The sequence below is a fragment of the Eriocheir sinensis genome, chromosome 2 (assembly GCF_024679095.1).
Source record: "Eriocheir sinensis breed Jianghai 21 chromosome 2, ASM2467909v1, whole genome shotgun sequence".
Lineage (NCBI taxonomy): Eukaryota > Metazoa > Arthropoda > Malacostraca > Decapoda > Varunidae > Eriocheir > Eriocheir sinensis.
The window spans coordinates 18,815,468-18,830,034 of NC_066510.1; the positions used below are offsets into that span (position 1 = coordinate 18,815,468).

The following is a 14,567-nucleotide window of genomic DNA, read 5'->3' on the forward strand; positions in this document are numbered from 1 at the left end:
GTCTATACGAACTTCCTGTGGTAAAAAAGAAAAGGAAAGAAACCTTTACACTTGGGCAAAAAGTTAACAAACCTTCTTATGACCTAAATTTCTCTTACTTATTTTGGTTTCCAAGTTCACTGCTGTTCCAAAACATGTCACAAACAACATTAGGAAACTCCCTGCCAATGTGAACCTTACAGCAAATATAATTTATAAATCAGCCAATGAGACATGCATGAATCTTCTTTTATTTTTTTTGATTTCCAGGATCACTGTGGCCCAAAAACGCATACAATGCAGCTTGATTAAATCTCAGTATGAGCTAAACCCATACCGACACTTGGAGTTTGGGTCATACACCTACAGATGTTTCTTATTTTTTGAGGGTAGGGCCCAATACTATAGGTTTAGAAGTTCATATTAACAGAGGGGCCCTTTTACTGCTTGTAGTGTATAATTTTATCCTTTTTCTGGATATAGTGTATAATTTTGTCCTTAAGTTGCTTGTAGTTTAATATTTTGTCCTTTTATTGCTTCTTGTATAGCTGTGATGCTGGCCTTCAGATGCGATTTTGCACAGCAGCGGCTCCACCCACTGCAAGGCATCCTCAGTCCTATGTTTTCCAATTTCCACAAAAAGATGCTTGTGTGGAACTTTATCAAAGGCTCTTTTCAGATCCAGATACACAGTTTAAGTTGTGTAATAACCTACCATACTTCTAGCCTGGAGCTTGCCAGTCTACAGAGCCATGAGAGTAAAATGGTGTGTGTGTGTGTGTGTGTGCCTGCCACCTCCCTCATTGTAGCAAGGTTTTGTTGAGGAGAATACAGTGGTGTTAGGAAGCACCCAGCTGGTCGTCATTGGCTTCTTTTGTAGCCGTCTTCCTCCTCTTTCTTGAAGGTTGTCTTAGCAGCATATTCAATTTTATTTGAGTAATTTTGGCAGTTTTTGCATTGTCTAGTAAAATCCATCAAATTAATAATATACCAAATCTTTATGTAATATCATCAGCTGTTATTACTTCCAAGCAAGACTAGCGTATTTTCCAAAGTTCTCCACCTCTGTCTAATGTTAAGTGTTACTGCATCCTGCTCTGGCAAATGCTCTAATTCTATCCCTCCTCTTGGTCATCTGCCTGCCCTGACTTCCAAAGATTCGTGGGTTGTCATTGTTGTATTGCCCGTATTCCCACTTCACTATATCTTCACATGACCTCTGCATATCTCGAAACACACAAGAAATTAATCCAGACCAGGAAAGTTTCACCAGCGTTGGAGATTGAACTCATGACCAGTGAGATGGGAAAGCCACTCCTTAACCATTCGGCCAAAGAGGTACCCCATTCGCAGAGTGAGTTGTGGGAGGCTCGCCCATCAAGTGGGTCAGGCATCAGGCACTACACTGCTACTTTTGATGTCTATCTGTTATCAGTTCTATGCATAATATGACCTGCCCAAGCCATTTCTTTTTCTTGATAGTCATTGAAATAACTTAAAATTGTTGTCTGTTCTCCTTTGCCCATTATTTTCTGTTCATTAATTGAAATACAAATCTTTCAAAAGAAAACTAATTATCATCATTAAAACTCATTCATTTCTATAGAATATATTTATTTGTGCATAAATCTCATATATTATTTTGAGATGTGCTTGAAACCTTAAACCAGAGATTCATTATATACAAAATGAGGCTTTACATGTGCACTGATATACATTTGTTATATACAACAAATAACTAAGTACTTTACTGCTACAGCTCAGTAATGGCAACATATTGTCTCTTCCATTTCCATGAAACATTTTCACTTCATGAGCATTCAAACAGAAGTGCCAAGCATTTGGAATACTTTACAAAATATATACAGTAATGTTAGTTATATGCATTAAATATTTATATAATACTGTGAGTAGTTAATTCATGAAAAAATATTAGCACATTCTTCTGATCTGAAACAGTAGGAATGTTTGGTTAATGTTGCAAACACTAGTTATGATAATTATAGCATGTACTCCTAGTCTGAGACTGTGGGAATGTGTAGGAAATCAATAAAGTCAGAAATACTGTCAGTGGCACCACTAACATCTGTGTGAGCTGAGGTGTGGTAACCTAAATGGAAGAAGGGACCATGGGGGTCTGGTTGGGTCTAGGACTCTGGTAATAATTAATGGAAAAACTCTACATCAAGCAAAACAAACCACACAGAAAAAAAAAAATAATAAACTGCTCTATTTTTAGAAGTGTGCTGAAGGTAATCTTTGAAATATTATTACTTGACATTGGTTAGCTCTCACATATATTATGCTGTCCAGTTTTGGCCTATGTATTACAAACAGGATGTAAAGTCCTTGAATCTGTGCAGAATAATTACAAAAAATGGTCCGAGGGCTTGCAAACTTATCATACAGAGAAACATTGAAGAAACTTAAATTGCACTCTTTGGAAAGGCATAAACTGCATTGTGGTCTAGCTGATGCATTTACATGGGCCGAAAGGATTAAAAAAGGGGATGTAATAAGATACTTGTACTGAAATTGATGTCAGGCCTGCAGCAAGGGGTATTAAATAAATTCTGGTTCAAAGAGATGGACAAGAACTGATTGACGTTCAAATAAGGTAGGAAATAAATGGACCAGATAACACTAACACGGTAAACTTTCACCAGACTCAGTCACTGCAATCTGATGCTCAGCTGTTGGTTATCTTGTTTGACTAAAGTTTAAATTGTTTCTTTTCCTGTTACCACTACCAAGCAGTGTTTTTGTGCAAATTTTACTCCATGCTGAATACTCTTGATTACACGTTGCCATCAGCTACTGAAGGAAGAGTGACAGTGGTGGTGGATTGCCATAGGACCCCGATGATGAAACTATTCGTAGTTCATCAGGAATACCTTGGCACTTTGAAGCAACTTTGATGACACTAATTATTTCCACAAGTTTTTCCCATTAGTTGGTCTTCATTTTCCTCTGTTTATGACGTGTTTGCTTCTCATCAGCTCCTCCCTTCTTCATGTTTATTCCTGTACTGAAAATTAATGAAAATATTCTTATAAATATATGATTCATGTGAACTATTAAATCAGCTGCATAACTAAAATTAAAAGATTAGAATGTACTGTATTAGAAATTCCTGGTTATATGTAATAATGTATAGTCTGTTCGCTTAAGTCCAATCCAAGCTGACAACATATACCTAAGTGTGTTTGCAAGCTGAGTGCTGATTGGCTACTGCTATGGCTTCCAAGTTTTCTTTAACCTCTGTTTGTGTTTATCTCGCGCAGCACTTTCATGCTAATCTGCACTGTGTTTACGAACATGCTTAGGATTATGTTGTCAGCTTGGGTCAGACTTAAATGAACAGACTATAGTAGTAGTACCCCTAAAAATTATATAATTAAAATACCTACTGCAGAAATCCTGGTCACAACAAAGTTTTTTTAGTCAAGCAGCTGCACTACTTTAATATGTGAAAGTTTCCTTATGCTTTCCAGATCTCATAATTGTGACAAGTTTAACATGTGTTGTCTTTAATGAATAATCATATGGTTGGGTATGGATCATTTGTCTCATCTCCCCCCTCTCCCCATGAGAGAGAGAGAGAGAGAGAGAGAGAGAGAGAGAGAGAGTTTTCAATAGATAATCTTTTTTGATGCAAGAATTGAAATACAAAAATATCTGGATCTCTCTCTCTCTCTCTCTCTCTCTATCTATCTATCTATCTATCTATCTATCTATATGTATATATATATATATATATATATATATATATATATATATATATTTATATATATATATATATATATATATCTATTTATATATATATATGATAAGAATTTCACTACTTGTGAATACCTTTTTGTGAAGTATAGTTAAGAAATCCCAGAGTATTAGATTTAAGAAACTGTGTGGACCAATCCTTAAGTAGATACCAGACCAGCCTTTGTAAAAACCTTGGAGGCCTTCACTGTGGCTGATCTTGATGATACAGTCCACTATTCCACTGTACAGCATGCCACGCCCCTTACTGTCAAGCCCTGAAAGACAAACCAAAATAATTCACTGGGTTAAAAAAAAAAAAAATAAATAAATAAATAAATAAATAAATAAATAAATAAATATAAATAAATAAATAAATAAATAAAGTAAAAAATAAATGTAAGTTGTCTAAGCTTTTTCAACTGATTTAGGACAAATTTTCACTGCTGAATCTGAAAATGACACCCGTTAATTAAATGTTACAAAAATTGATAAGCGTACACTGAATAGTAGACATTGATAAAGGTAAGGTGTACATGTAGATTGGATATTAGGTCATCATTGTTCAAAAAATGAACTTCCGTTTCTTCGAACTCCTAAAATGCTCAGCGGTAGGGATGTCTCTCTTCAGAGTCCAACAGTAATCAGCCATCATGACTGCATCCCAGCATCCCTGATACCTGGTCTCCATCTCTTTCATGCCCTGATGGAATCTCTCCCTCTGCTCGTTGCTCATTGATCCAGATTCTCAGGAAACTGATCCATATGTGAGAATAAGTAATGCATTTTGATGCTCATGTTGCATCTGAGGTTTCTGAAAACAGTCAGCATATTGGTGACAAGTTCTGCGTAGTTCCTGGCCTTCTTGTTGCTAATAAATTTCTTCACAAGAACAAAAGCCTTCCATGCTTCCAGTTCCACTTCGTTCATTGAGTTTTCAAATTCTGGATCTCTGATGAGCTGATGGAGTTGAGGACCGTCAAAGATGCCAGCTTTCAACTTCTCCATGGTCAGTCCTGGAAAAGCGTGGCACAAGTAAGTGAAGCAGCCATCATCCTTGTTCAGAGCTTTGGTGAACTGTTTGATCAAGCCGAGCTTGATGTGCAATGGTGGGAAGAGTATCCTGTCTCTGTCCACCAGAGGGTTGTTTATGATGTTCCTTGCTCTGCAAGGCACCAATTCCTCCTGTACAGGCCAGTCCTTCTTCGTGTAATGCATAGATTTGTCCCTACTATCCCACTTGCACAGAAAGCACAGGTACTTGGTGAACCCAGACTGTTGTCCCAACAAAATACAAAAAATACCAGTTAGTAAAAAATTGGCACATGTAAACTCTTCAGAATTTGTTTATTTAAAGAAATAAGAAAGAATTTTGCCTCATATAAATAGAAAATACCCATACGTGTAAAAAAAAAACGTAAAAAACATCATGTGGCGATAGATAAAAAAATTGAGCAAAACCAATGTGATTTTTGGATTCAGCACATAAAAATTGTCCTAAATCAGCTAAAAAACTTAGATGATAAATTTGTTGTTGGTCCCATTGGTAATTATTTCAGCTCATAAGATGTTAAGTAAAGTATTCTTACCAAGAGAGCTATTGGCCTTAGTGTCAGTAGTGCAGAAAGCATTTGAAAAACAGTCATCTCATCTGTTCATCCTTCCATGTAGGCTAACCGTTAAAAAAACTACAGAGCCTCGTTTTAATGAACCAATTGTGGAGAATGAGGTGATGTTATATCTGATGATCCATTACATTTGAAGGATCCCAAACTTTTTGTATATAACAAACCTTGTTTGCTATATGAGGTGAAATGTTTCCTATGTTCAATAATTTGTGATTACATTATAGATGTATTAGATGAAAGGTGAGGCACGGAAGGACGAGATAGGAAGTGATTCAGTCAGGTGGACACTAGACACACACTTTCTGGTTGGCTTTATTCAAACCACCGCTGACCAACATGCATGTTCTTACACACAATTCAGGGTGTTGAGAACAAAATTGAGCTGATTTTTAGTAAGCCTGCAGCTGGCAGCACGATGCACTACATTTTGAGGTGTGACCCAACTGTAAGAGAGCTGATTTACAAGAATCATGACAAGTTGAAATTAGAATGGGGAATATACATGGTGAAAGACAGTTTCCGCACAATTTTATGTTATCATTGTCAGAGATATGGCCATCTTGAGGCCAACTGTCCTGCCAAGACCAATGGAGAAGCCCCAAAATGTTTCAAATGCGCTGGTGATCATAAATCAGAGGAGTGCACCATGGCTGAGAAGAAATGCATAAATTGTGTGAGGTACAAGAAGCCTGAAATCTACCACTCAGCAAATGACCAGTGTTGTGTAGTTCTTCAGACTGAAATTGAAAGAATTTGTAACATAACCGATCATGGCTTTTAATTAGTGTTTGTACTCAAAGACAAATTGTGTTAAATGTTCAATGAGTTTATCAAAAGGACATCAGTAGGCTATTCATGAAAGCCATCAAAACTCACTCACTCACTACGACGTTTTGAATAAGTGTATCGAGGATTATTATTGAGCCTAACATCGTAATTGTTGACGGCCATCGTAGAGCGCTGCACTAGCAGTGGAGCGAGGCCTGAAACCTCATCAACTGTAAACGGTAAATGGTATGTACATGTTTGGCCGGCTTACCACCAAACCGAACCCTAACTTACCGAACTTGTTCAGCAAATTCCTGCATTCTGCAGTAATTATTATTTTGTGGCTGCTTGGTAGAGCAATTAGGATAAACATGACACAGAAAATTAATACATAAAGTCTCATATAATGGCTGAGTCTTACAAAACAACATGCACCACCAATTTTCAGCTCCCTGGGCTTCAAGGCACTGCCAGATTAACCATTTAGCTGAACCAGCTGAGGTCACATAAAAATAATTTATAAACAAACCTCTGACCCACTACCTCTCATGTCTATAAAGCATAACTGATCAATAAAAATAATAAACCACAGCTAAGGATAAGCTAAGAATCTCACAAAATTGAGGGATCACCACCAAGCTGTACAGTGTAAACAATCCAAGTGAGCGCCTGCCATGCACAATGGTATTTATGGCCGCCCAGTAAACTAGTGTGATGGTCACAGGAATTTCAAGCTCCCTCTCTTAATTTTGTCTGGACTAAAAGAAGTGCAGAACCATCAGTTGCCAATGAATTGGTGGTACATATACCTCTATATCCTTAAAAGCATTTTTATGAGTAAACAAAAAAAGTATCTACTTTCTAAAGCATCCCATTGGTGGTATAATTACCTTGATTATATATTCTTGTTGACACAACATCAAAGGGGCTCATGCATGTAGCAATCACCAGTCCACTTGTCATGGCCCCCAGGAATGTGCTCTGCCAGCTGTCTCGTGGATACAACTGGAAAAGTTTGGCTAAATATATACTTATGTACAAGTTTTGCATATTACATTATGGTTTAATGAGTTTTGCAAAACAATGCATACCTACATGTCCTGTAATTATCCATATAAAAATGCACAACTGGGGTGGAGGCTTTGCTGACTTATGAGAATGGCTTTCTCTCTTGTGAGAAAAAAAGAAAAAAAAAAAAAAAAAAAAAAAAAAATTGAAAGGACTGGTAGAATATAGAGTGGGGAGGTGGTGGGTTGTGGATCAAGTCCCATCGATTCATGTTGATAATTTTCAGTGGCAGATTACCCTCAGTGACTTCAGTCAAGAGGAGCACTGGGGGGCAGTATAGGCCAATCTCTCTTCTTCATCAGCTTTATTAGCCCATCTTTATTCAGGGCCGCTGTTTTTGATGACCCACCTCCACGTTCCTCTATTGCCTGTCATGTTGGGCCAATCAAGTCATATATCATGGCAGCCACTATATATAAAATTCACCTGTGCCACTAATGGGCTTAGAGAAGCAAAACTTACTCCATAGTGGTCTAGCCAGTCTTTGCTCTTGGAGTATGTGAAGAGCTGGGAGGCAGACCCAATGCCAACCCGGGGAATGGAAGAGGCGGATCCTCGCCAAAGGCCCCTGATGCCCTCCTTGCTGTTGATGCTGGACATGGCAGAAAGGAATCCTGAAACCAAACATATTGAGAAGATTAACTGGTGATCTCACAAAAATTTAGTCAAGTGCCAAAGACAAAATTGGACTGTTCTGGAGTGGACCTTTTTTTGTATACAATTTACTTTGTCTAACATACATGAGGTGGCATCCAAGAATGAAGCCGAGAACAAAAGTTTTAAGAAAAAATATTAACAGATGGGCTCATACTATAACAAAAATATGAGATATGAAAAATATCCTGGAAATTGTAAATGTATGGTATTCAGCTCTTTCCTTTTCTTCTCGTCTTACATGAAGCATTATAAATGTTGAGTTATGCAAAGTATGATCAAAACCTTTCAGAAATTCACTGTAAGTGCTGATGTTTATTAGTCAACTGCAATCATTTTGTCAATATTACTTCTTAGATTATGAAACTGGAAATGAAAATGAAAGCTATGCTGCAGAATCTTGGCAGACCACACATGTCAGAAATGCTTCTGTGGATTTTCCAAGGTAGCAAAAGCATTACAGGTGCAGAAAATGATTTCATGGTGCTGAAGCATAAAAAAACAGCCCTTGATGACAGAAATATGATTAGGTAGTGATGGATATGTTCAAGTAGTTTGGTGTAGTCACTGGAAAGACATTCAGCTGAAGCAGAAAAGAAAGCAAAACAATTCACAGGAATATAAAAGATGTCATAAATGATAATTGGATGTTAAGGTAACATATAGACTGAATGGAGTAGTAACTTTTTCATTAGGTAGGTGGACATTAAAGGGTTGAATTTGAGAAGTTTTGTGCAAAAAGGCTGCAAGAGAGGTGGAGGTGTATGTATGCATTTACAAGCATTCTGATTAAGGTAAAATATTCAATGCCTCATCATTTTATTATGGCTTAACTCTTTGTGATGGGTGTACACTTCAATCTTTTATATCTTCACACATGTTCAGTTAATTAAGTGAGTGGTAATTCTGCACAGCAAGGAATTTTATGCAACTTTTGTTAAAAGGTTTTATTTTGAAGCTTGTATAACAGTAAGTGTAACTTTTAAAAAGCTTCAAAATAAAACTAAGCTTCTTAGATACTCACACTAAGGTACTTGTCATCAAACAGGAATTGAGGGGGTTGAGAAATACACTTCCTCTTTAATTCAAAATCTGCTTTCTGGGAACCACAAAAATCATCCATCACATAAAATCATGAAGGCATATTGCCTGATGTTGGTTTGTAATATCTTTCTACTTGAGTTGAAAACTAAATATTTTGTCTAATGAGATTTTTGTGTAATTTAATTTTTTGACTATTGTTATAAAACTAATTCTTCACATACTAGACAGTTATAAGTGGCACTAATATAAGGCTTTGCATTTGGCAGAATACTACCTTGATGTTTATGCTGATGCCCGACTGCAATAGACTCTGCTGCTTGAGACTGTAAGTGAATCTTTACCTGAAAGAAAAAATGTCAACATGCATTTTTTCTATTTATGGTATATTTCTACCTCTTAATTTTTTTAAAATAATCTTTTCACTTTAGTATTGTACTAAAAGGCACCCATATAATTAAATATGGCCAACTGACCATGAGGTCTGCTAGGTAATCTACATTTTTTAGTTGTCTCTAAGTAAGGGATGATTTAGGTGCTATGCCAATTTTTCTTGTCTTTCATGAGCCCCAGACGGTTTTGAAGAGCCATAGGTGTGTCATAGATGTCTGCCGGAGGTTATTTTTTGAGTGGTAGAAGGCATCAAGCATAATTCAGTTCTTTGGGTTCTTGGCAGTGCCAGTTCTTGTTTTTTGTGAGCCTTAAGAGGAATTGTGTTTTGAGACCCCATAATGTGCAACAAGCAGAATGTAACATGCATGATTCAGTGGCCAACAGTGTTACTAAATGATGCTGCTGAAACTCACTAATGAAGAGTTTGATATCATATAGATTAGCTATATATTTAACGATAAATATTTTGGAAGCCCTACTGACAAATGGGCTGTAAGCAGTTGCTTGAATCACTTGTAGCTAAAACTGGCTAATAATGGTAATATCAATGTTGAATCATAAGAGCTTTACAAATGACTTTTTATCTGGCAATTTGAAAACTTCAAATATTTACTATATGATGCAATTTACAGCATAAATCCAAGGAATAAAAGCAAAATCATCACATGTACGAGATATACATTACCACATGCCTCTGGTGCTGATATTTGAGACAACACCATAAAGTGTCTAATAGCAGATTAATGATTTTCCTTTATACAAATCTTTAGTCTCTATGGGGCAGAGAATACAGACAAGTATCAAAATGCATACTACTACTGGCATGTGCTCTTGCTTTATATCAAATACAAATTGATATGCAGGTTACATTTTAGCTAAGTTTTAAAGTGTTACGATTCTTTAAACAACGCATGATTCATCAGAGGCATTAGTAATTACTCACCCTGCTGTCCCACCAAAGCATTTCATTTCATTTCATTCATTTCTAGGGGACCTGCAGAGGGCTTCTCTCGGGTGGCATGATATGCGGGGATTATGCAGGGGATTCAAGGGGCCAGGACAGGATTAGGATAAGGAAAGGTATTGGGATATGGTAAAGGGCCAGGATTAGGGAGATAATGATTGATGATCCTTATCCTAAATGTGTCAAGAGTGGGACTATTAACTACACGAGATGGGAGATGATTCCACTCTTGGATGCTGCAAGGGAAGAATGAATATTTGAATATACCAGTGTTAGTCTGGTAAGTGTGGTATTTAAGGTTGTGGCTGTCTCTAGTGGATCGTGTAGTTGTCGGGTGTAAATAAGTGTCTTTGTTTATGTCTACTAAATTGTTTGTGATTTTATATACCATTTGTTGTCTGTTTATTTGTCTTTGTGTTGCTAATGGGTCTAGTTTTATGTCTTGTTTAAGCAAAGTGACTGATGTAGTGTGTCTGTAATCATGTCTGGTCCATCTTGCAGCTCTGTTTTGTATGGCCTCTAATTTATTTATGTTATTGTTAGTGTGTGGGTCCCAGATGGTGTCATAATATTCTATGTGTGGCCAAACGAGTGTTTTGTATGCAAGAATTTTGATGTTTGTGTTACACCTGCTAAGGTTCCTACGCAGGAACCCCAGGGCTCTGTGAGCTTTGGCCCTGATGCTGCTCACGTGTGTGTTCCATCGCATGTCTGCTGAGATGTGTACGCCCAGGTATTTGTGTGAAGAGACAGTGTTTAGGTTTATGTCATGGAGTTTGTAAATGAAGGGAATAGGTTTGTTAGTACAGGTGAAACGGATGTGATGGCATTTGTCTGGTCTAAATGTCATCTGCCACTTGGCTTGCCAGTCTTCAAGTGCAGCTAAATCATCCTGTAGGCGAAGACAGTCATCCCTATCTAAAATGGGTCGATAAACTAAGCTGTCATCTGCAAAGTCTAGTAGTAGAGGTAAGTGATAGGTGGAGATCATTAATGTAAGAAAGGAAAGGAAGGGGACCCAAGATGGTGCCTTGAGGTACCCCAGAAGTTACAGGAATAGATGAGGATTGACTACCATCAAGAACAACTCTCTGCTTGCGGGTAGTCAAAAACGTGGTAATCCAGTTAGAAAGTTGTCCTCGTATGCCATAGAATTCTAATTTAGCTAACAGTCTTTGGTGGGGAACTTTGTCGAAGGCCTTGGCAAAGTCAAATATTATGGCGTCAACTTGTCTAATTTTGGGGTTGTTAAGGGCATGCATAAACTGGTCAAGTGGCTTTACCCATGTGTTGTTTGCTTTGCCATCACATAACAGTGAAAATAGTTTGATGGTGACAAGTCTAGCTTGTTCTTGAAATATAATATACATCCTTAAAACCCAACAACACAGCCACTCACCAGGTATAGGGGACTGCCAAGAAAGCCACCAATGACCCCAACACCTGCTCCTGCCAATACACAGCCAATAGTGGACACACTCCCATCAGCGCGGGATATTATCCCTGAATCAAGGACTTTGCGATAAAGTCCAAACCTCACTCCATTCATCACCACTTGGTAACACATGGCTGGAGCTAACCCTTTCTGGAGTCCCAGAATACCATCAGCCTGCAAGCAAAAGTTAATTGAAATTTCAGACTCAGTATCAAACCATAGAACATCAAAATACATATGAGGTTAGTTTGCATTTGACAAATAACTTAATAATTATATTAAAACCTCCAAGTCAACAGCATTGGGGCAAAGGCCTTACTGACTTAACTGAAGTCCCAACTTATGGGACTGGCCTCCCAGACATGCCTCCATGGAGCAACGGTTAGCATGCCTAGCTACAAATCTGAGGGCCTGGGTTTGAATCCCACCACTGGCAGTTAGTCTGAAGCTCACCCATTTGGTCATCCTCCCTTTTCAGGCTGGTCACTAAATGGGTACCCGAGGAAACCTGGGGAAGGTAAACTGTGGCAATCTCAGACTTCACATTGGCCCGTACCTCAGGGTAATGGGTTCTCAAAGGGGCTCTCTTTACTCTGACTTGGATGGGGACTATGGTTTCACACTTACTTTGGCAACAGCATATGCAGCATGAATGATGTTCTTGTAAACCACAGTGTAGTGACCTTTTGCCCTCAGCTCCCCCTGCAGCTGCATGCGTGTTTTGAGGAGATCCATCGGGTTGGATATGAGGCATGCCCCACAAGCTGCCGTAGCTCCAATGACAAACTCCATGATGCCCTTCAGCTACTGGAAGTGGAGTAGTATGCTTTACCTTTCAGGCTAGTATTAGGATCAGTACATTTACTCATAAGTTAGCTAGGAGGCACAGCTCCTTTTGTGTAGCAAGGCTCTTTGAGGGAGGAGACAGTGCCATACAAACATCCTTAGTGAATCCATCAGCCACCACCTGCTGCAGATACTAGGTGACCAGACACTGAACGTTATGAAATCATTCTTGAGAGAAAACGCAACCAAAACGAGTTTCCTTATAACTGCAAAAACACCTTGAATACATAGTACAGAAGACTGCATAGCTGCACAACACTTAGTTGCTGAAGACATTTTATCAGTTTATCGTACTTAGAGCGTTCATCACCTTTGGCCAGCGTCCCCAGCTTGCCTGTTATTACCTGCTGAAGCCTCCCTAGCAGACGTCAGGTGTCACTCATCAAGGACGTTGCTCTAGTCATCGTTACTACCGGGCTTTTCTTGGGTGCGGGCCCTTACGCCACTACGTAAAGCAAGGGAGAGTCTAAGGAATTACTAAACGTTTTATGGTCTTCTCAGAGTATTTGTTTAGTGGTGCCGCAAACCGTAGAGCGAGGCCAAGGGGCGAGGCAGACGTCCCGCGGGTCAGGACGGTACAGGTTACACACACACACACACACACACACACACACTTTATTCAGCACGGCCCTTCATGAAGTTGATTGATTGATTGATTGATAGTTTATTGTTGCAGGTAAACAACAAGGGAGAAGGGAGGAACATGCCATCCCAACCCCCAGGCAGGACAGAGCAGTGTGCAATGTAAGGCAGATGCTGACTCACCTTGACTGTTCAATGCCCACCAAGGAGTCTAGAGGTTATATAAACTCTATAATCTCAGATGCACCAGGGAAAATGAAAGGTTATTTATCACTTTTCCTTTTAATCTTTGCCCGTTATTTTGCTTCAATGATTTCGTACAAGATCGTGGAGACTTATATCATACCCTTCTCCTTTGTTGTTTACCTGCAACAATAAACTATCAATCAATCAATCACCTCCCTGACCAAGACAAGTACGAGCGGTGCGGTTTGATTGATTTTATCTTCCTCAAAGACTGTCGAGCGAAAGACACAGAAAAGCAGATAGACAGACGCATAGAAGTAAACACAGACATATACAGACACGGATAAACATGAAAAGGCAGTCATAGGCATACATACAGATAGACAGACATTTTTGCTCTCTCTCTCTCTCTCTCTCTCTCTCTCTCTCTCTCTCTCTCTCTCTCTCTCTCTCCATTAGGGCGGGAGGTAGTAGTGATGGATTAGACCAAAGAGAGCAAAGTTAATTGAGGCTACTGATGATGATAGATGCTGAGAGGCTGCCTTTCCCCCTCCTCCTCCTCCTTTTCCTTCCTTTTCTCCTCCTCCTTCTCTCCAGCACCCCCCTACCATTTCTTCTCTTGTCTAATTTCTTCTTTTCTTTGTTTTCTTGCAGTTTTGTTTTTCGCCTTTCTCTTCCTTTTCTTTTGTGTCCTCCTCCTCCTCCTCTTCCTTCTCGACCTCTTATTTGATCATCAGAGAGAGAGAGAGAGAGAGAGAGAGAGAATTTTCCTCTAAAATTAGTAGATATGAGACCGCGGTCGGGTATAGCTATTTTATGAGTGGGGACTGGAACCTCCCGCTTACCGTCTGTCACTTGGGAAAACGTACGGTACCTCACGAACAGAACTGTACATTTTTAAGTAACCCTCCGCTTAGTTTATGTATGGAAACTCTTTACTTGTGTCCTAGAGCCTTCCTGACCCTATTACGACCGCTATCATCATTACCACCGCCGCTACCATAAAAAATAATACAACAATAATACTAATAATGATAATAATAATAATAGCAACAACAAAGATGACAAGAACAACACTATTAGCAACAAACAATTAAGGGGAGGAGCATGGACAGGGATATGAAGAGGAGGAGGAGGAGGAGGAGTAAGAAGACGACGGAAAAAAGAAAGATATCAGGGAAGAAGGTCAGAGAAGACGACCACTAAAGAATAACAACCCTCGTCGGCCTTTCCGCAAATCGGGTGACGGCATCAACAAAAGGAT

At 38.8% G+C, this 14,567-nt stretch overlaps 1 protein-coding gene across 3 annotated transcripts; it reads right to left on the reverse strand.

Moving 5' to 3' along the window:
- Positions 1–1,582: 1,582 nt before the first annotated feature.
- Positions 1,583–13,114, reverse strand: LOC127000809 (solute carrier family 25 member 35-like). 3 transcript variants are annotated; one of them, XM_050864883.1, is made up of 8 exons: positions 12,880–13,114; positions 12,317–12,493; positions 11,654–11,863; positions 9,175–9,241; positions 7,665–7,816; positions 7,025–7,139; positions 3,835–4,016; positions 1,583–3,007 (listed from the first exon to the last, which is right to left on the reverse strand). In XM_050864883.1, the coding sequence occupies exons 2-8, from the start codon at positions 12,479–12,481 to the stop codon at positions 2,975–2,977; spliced, it is 924 nt and encodes a 307-aa protein (XP_050720840.1). In that variant the 5' UTR covers positions 12,482–12,493; positions 12,880–13,114; the 3' UTR covers positions 1,583–2,974. The 3 variants fall into 3 exon arrangements, with proteins under 3 accessions (XP_050720840.1, XP_050720835.1, XP_050720827.1); XM_050864878.1 differs by having other exon boundaries at positions 12,317–12,496; positions 12,846–13,114; XM_050864870.1 differs by having other exon boundaries at positions 12,317–12,496; positions 12,880–13,113.
- Between the last annotated feature and the right edge of the window lie 1,453 nt (positions 13,115–14,567).

What these genes read in the sequence shown, in the direction of transcription:
- LOC127000809 (XM_050864883.1), bottom strand. Translation starts at nt 12,481, where the DNA reads ATGGAGTTTGTCATTGGAGCTACGGCAGCTTGTGGGGCATGCCTCATA. An exon ending in TTGGCAGTCCCCTATACCTG is followed by an intron (nt 9,242 to 11,653) that starts GTGAGTGGCTGT and finishes TTTTTCTTTCAG; the next exon opens with GTAAAGATTCACTTACAGTC. An exon ending in AACAAGAATATATAATCAAG is followed by an intron (nt 4,017 to 7,024) that starts GTAATTATACCA and finishes TTTGTCTTTCAG; the next exon opens with GGCTTGACAGTAAGGGGCGT.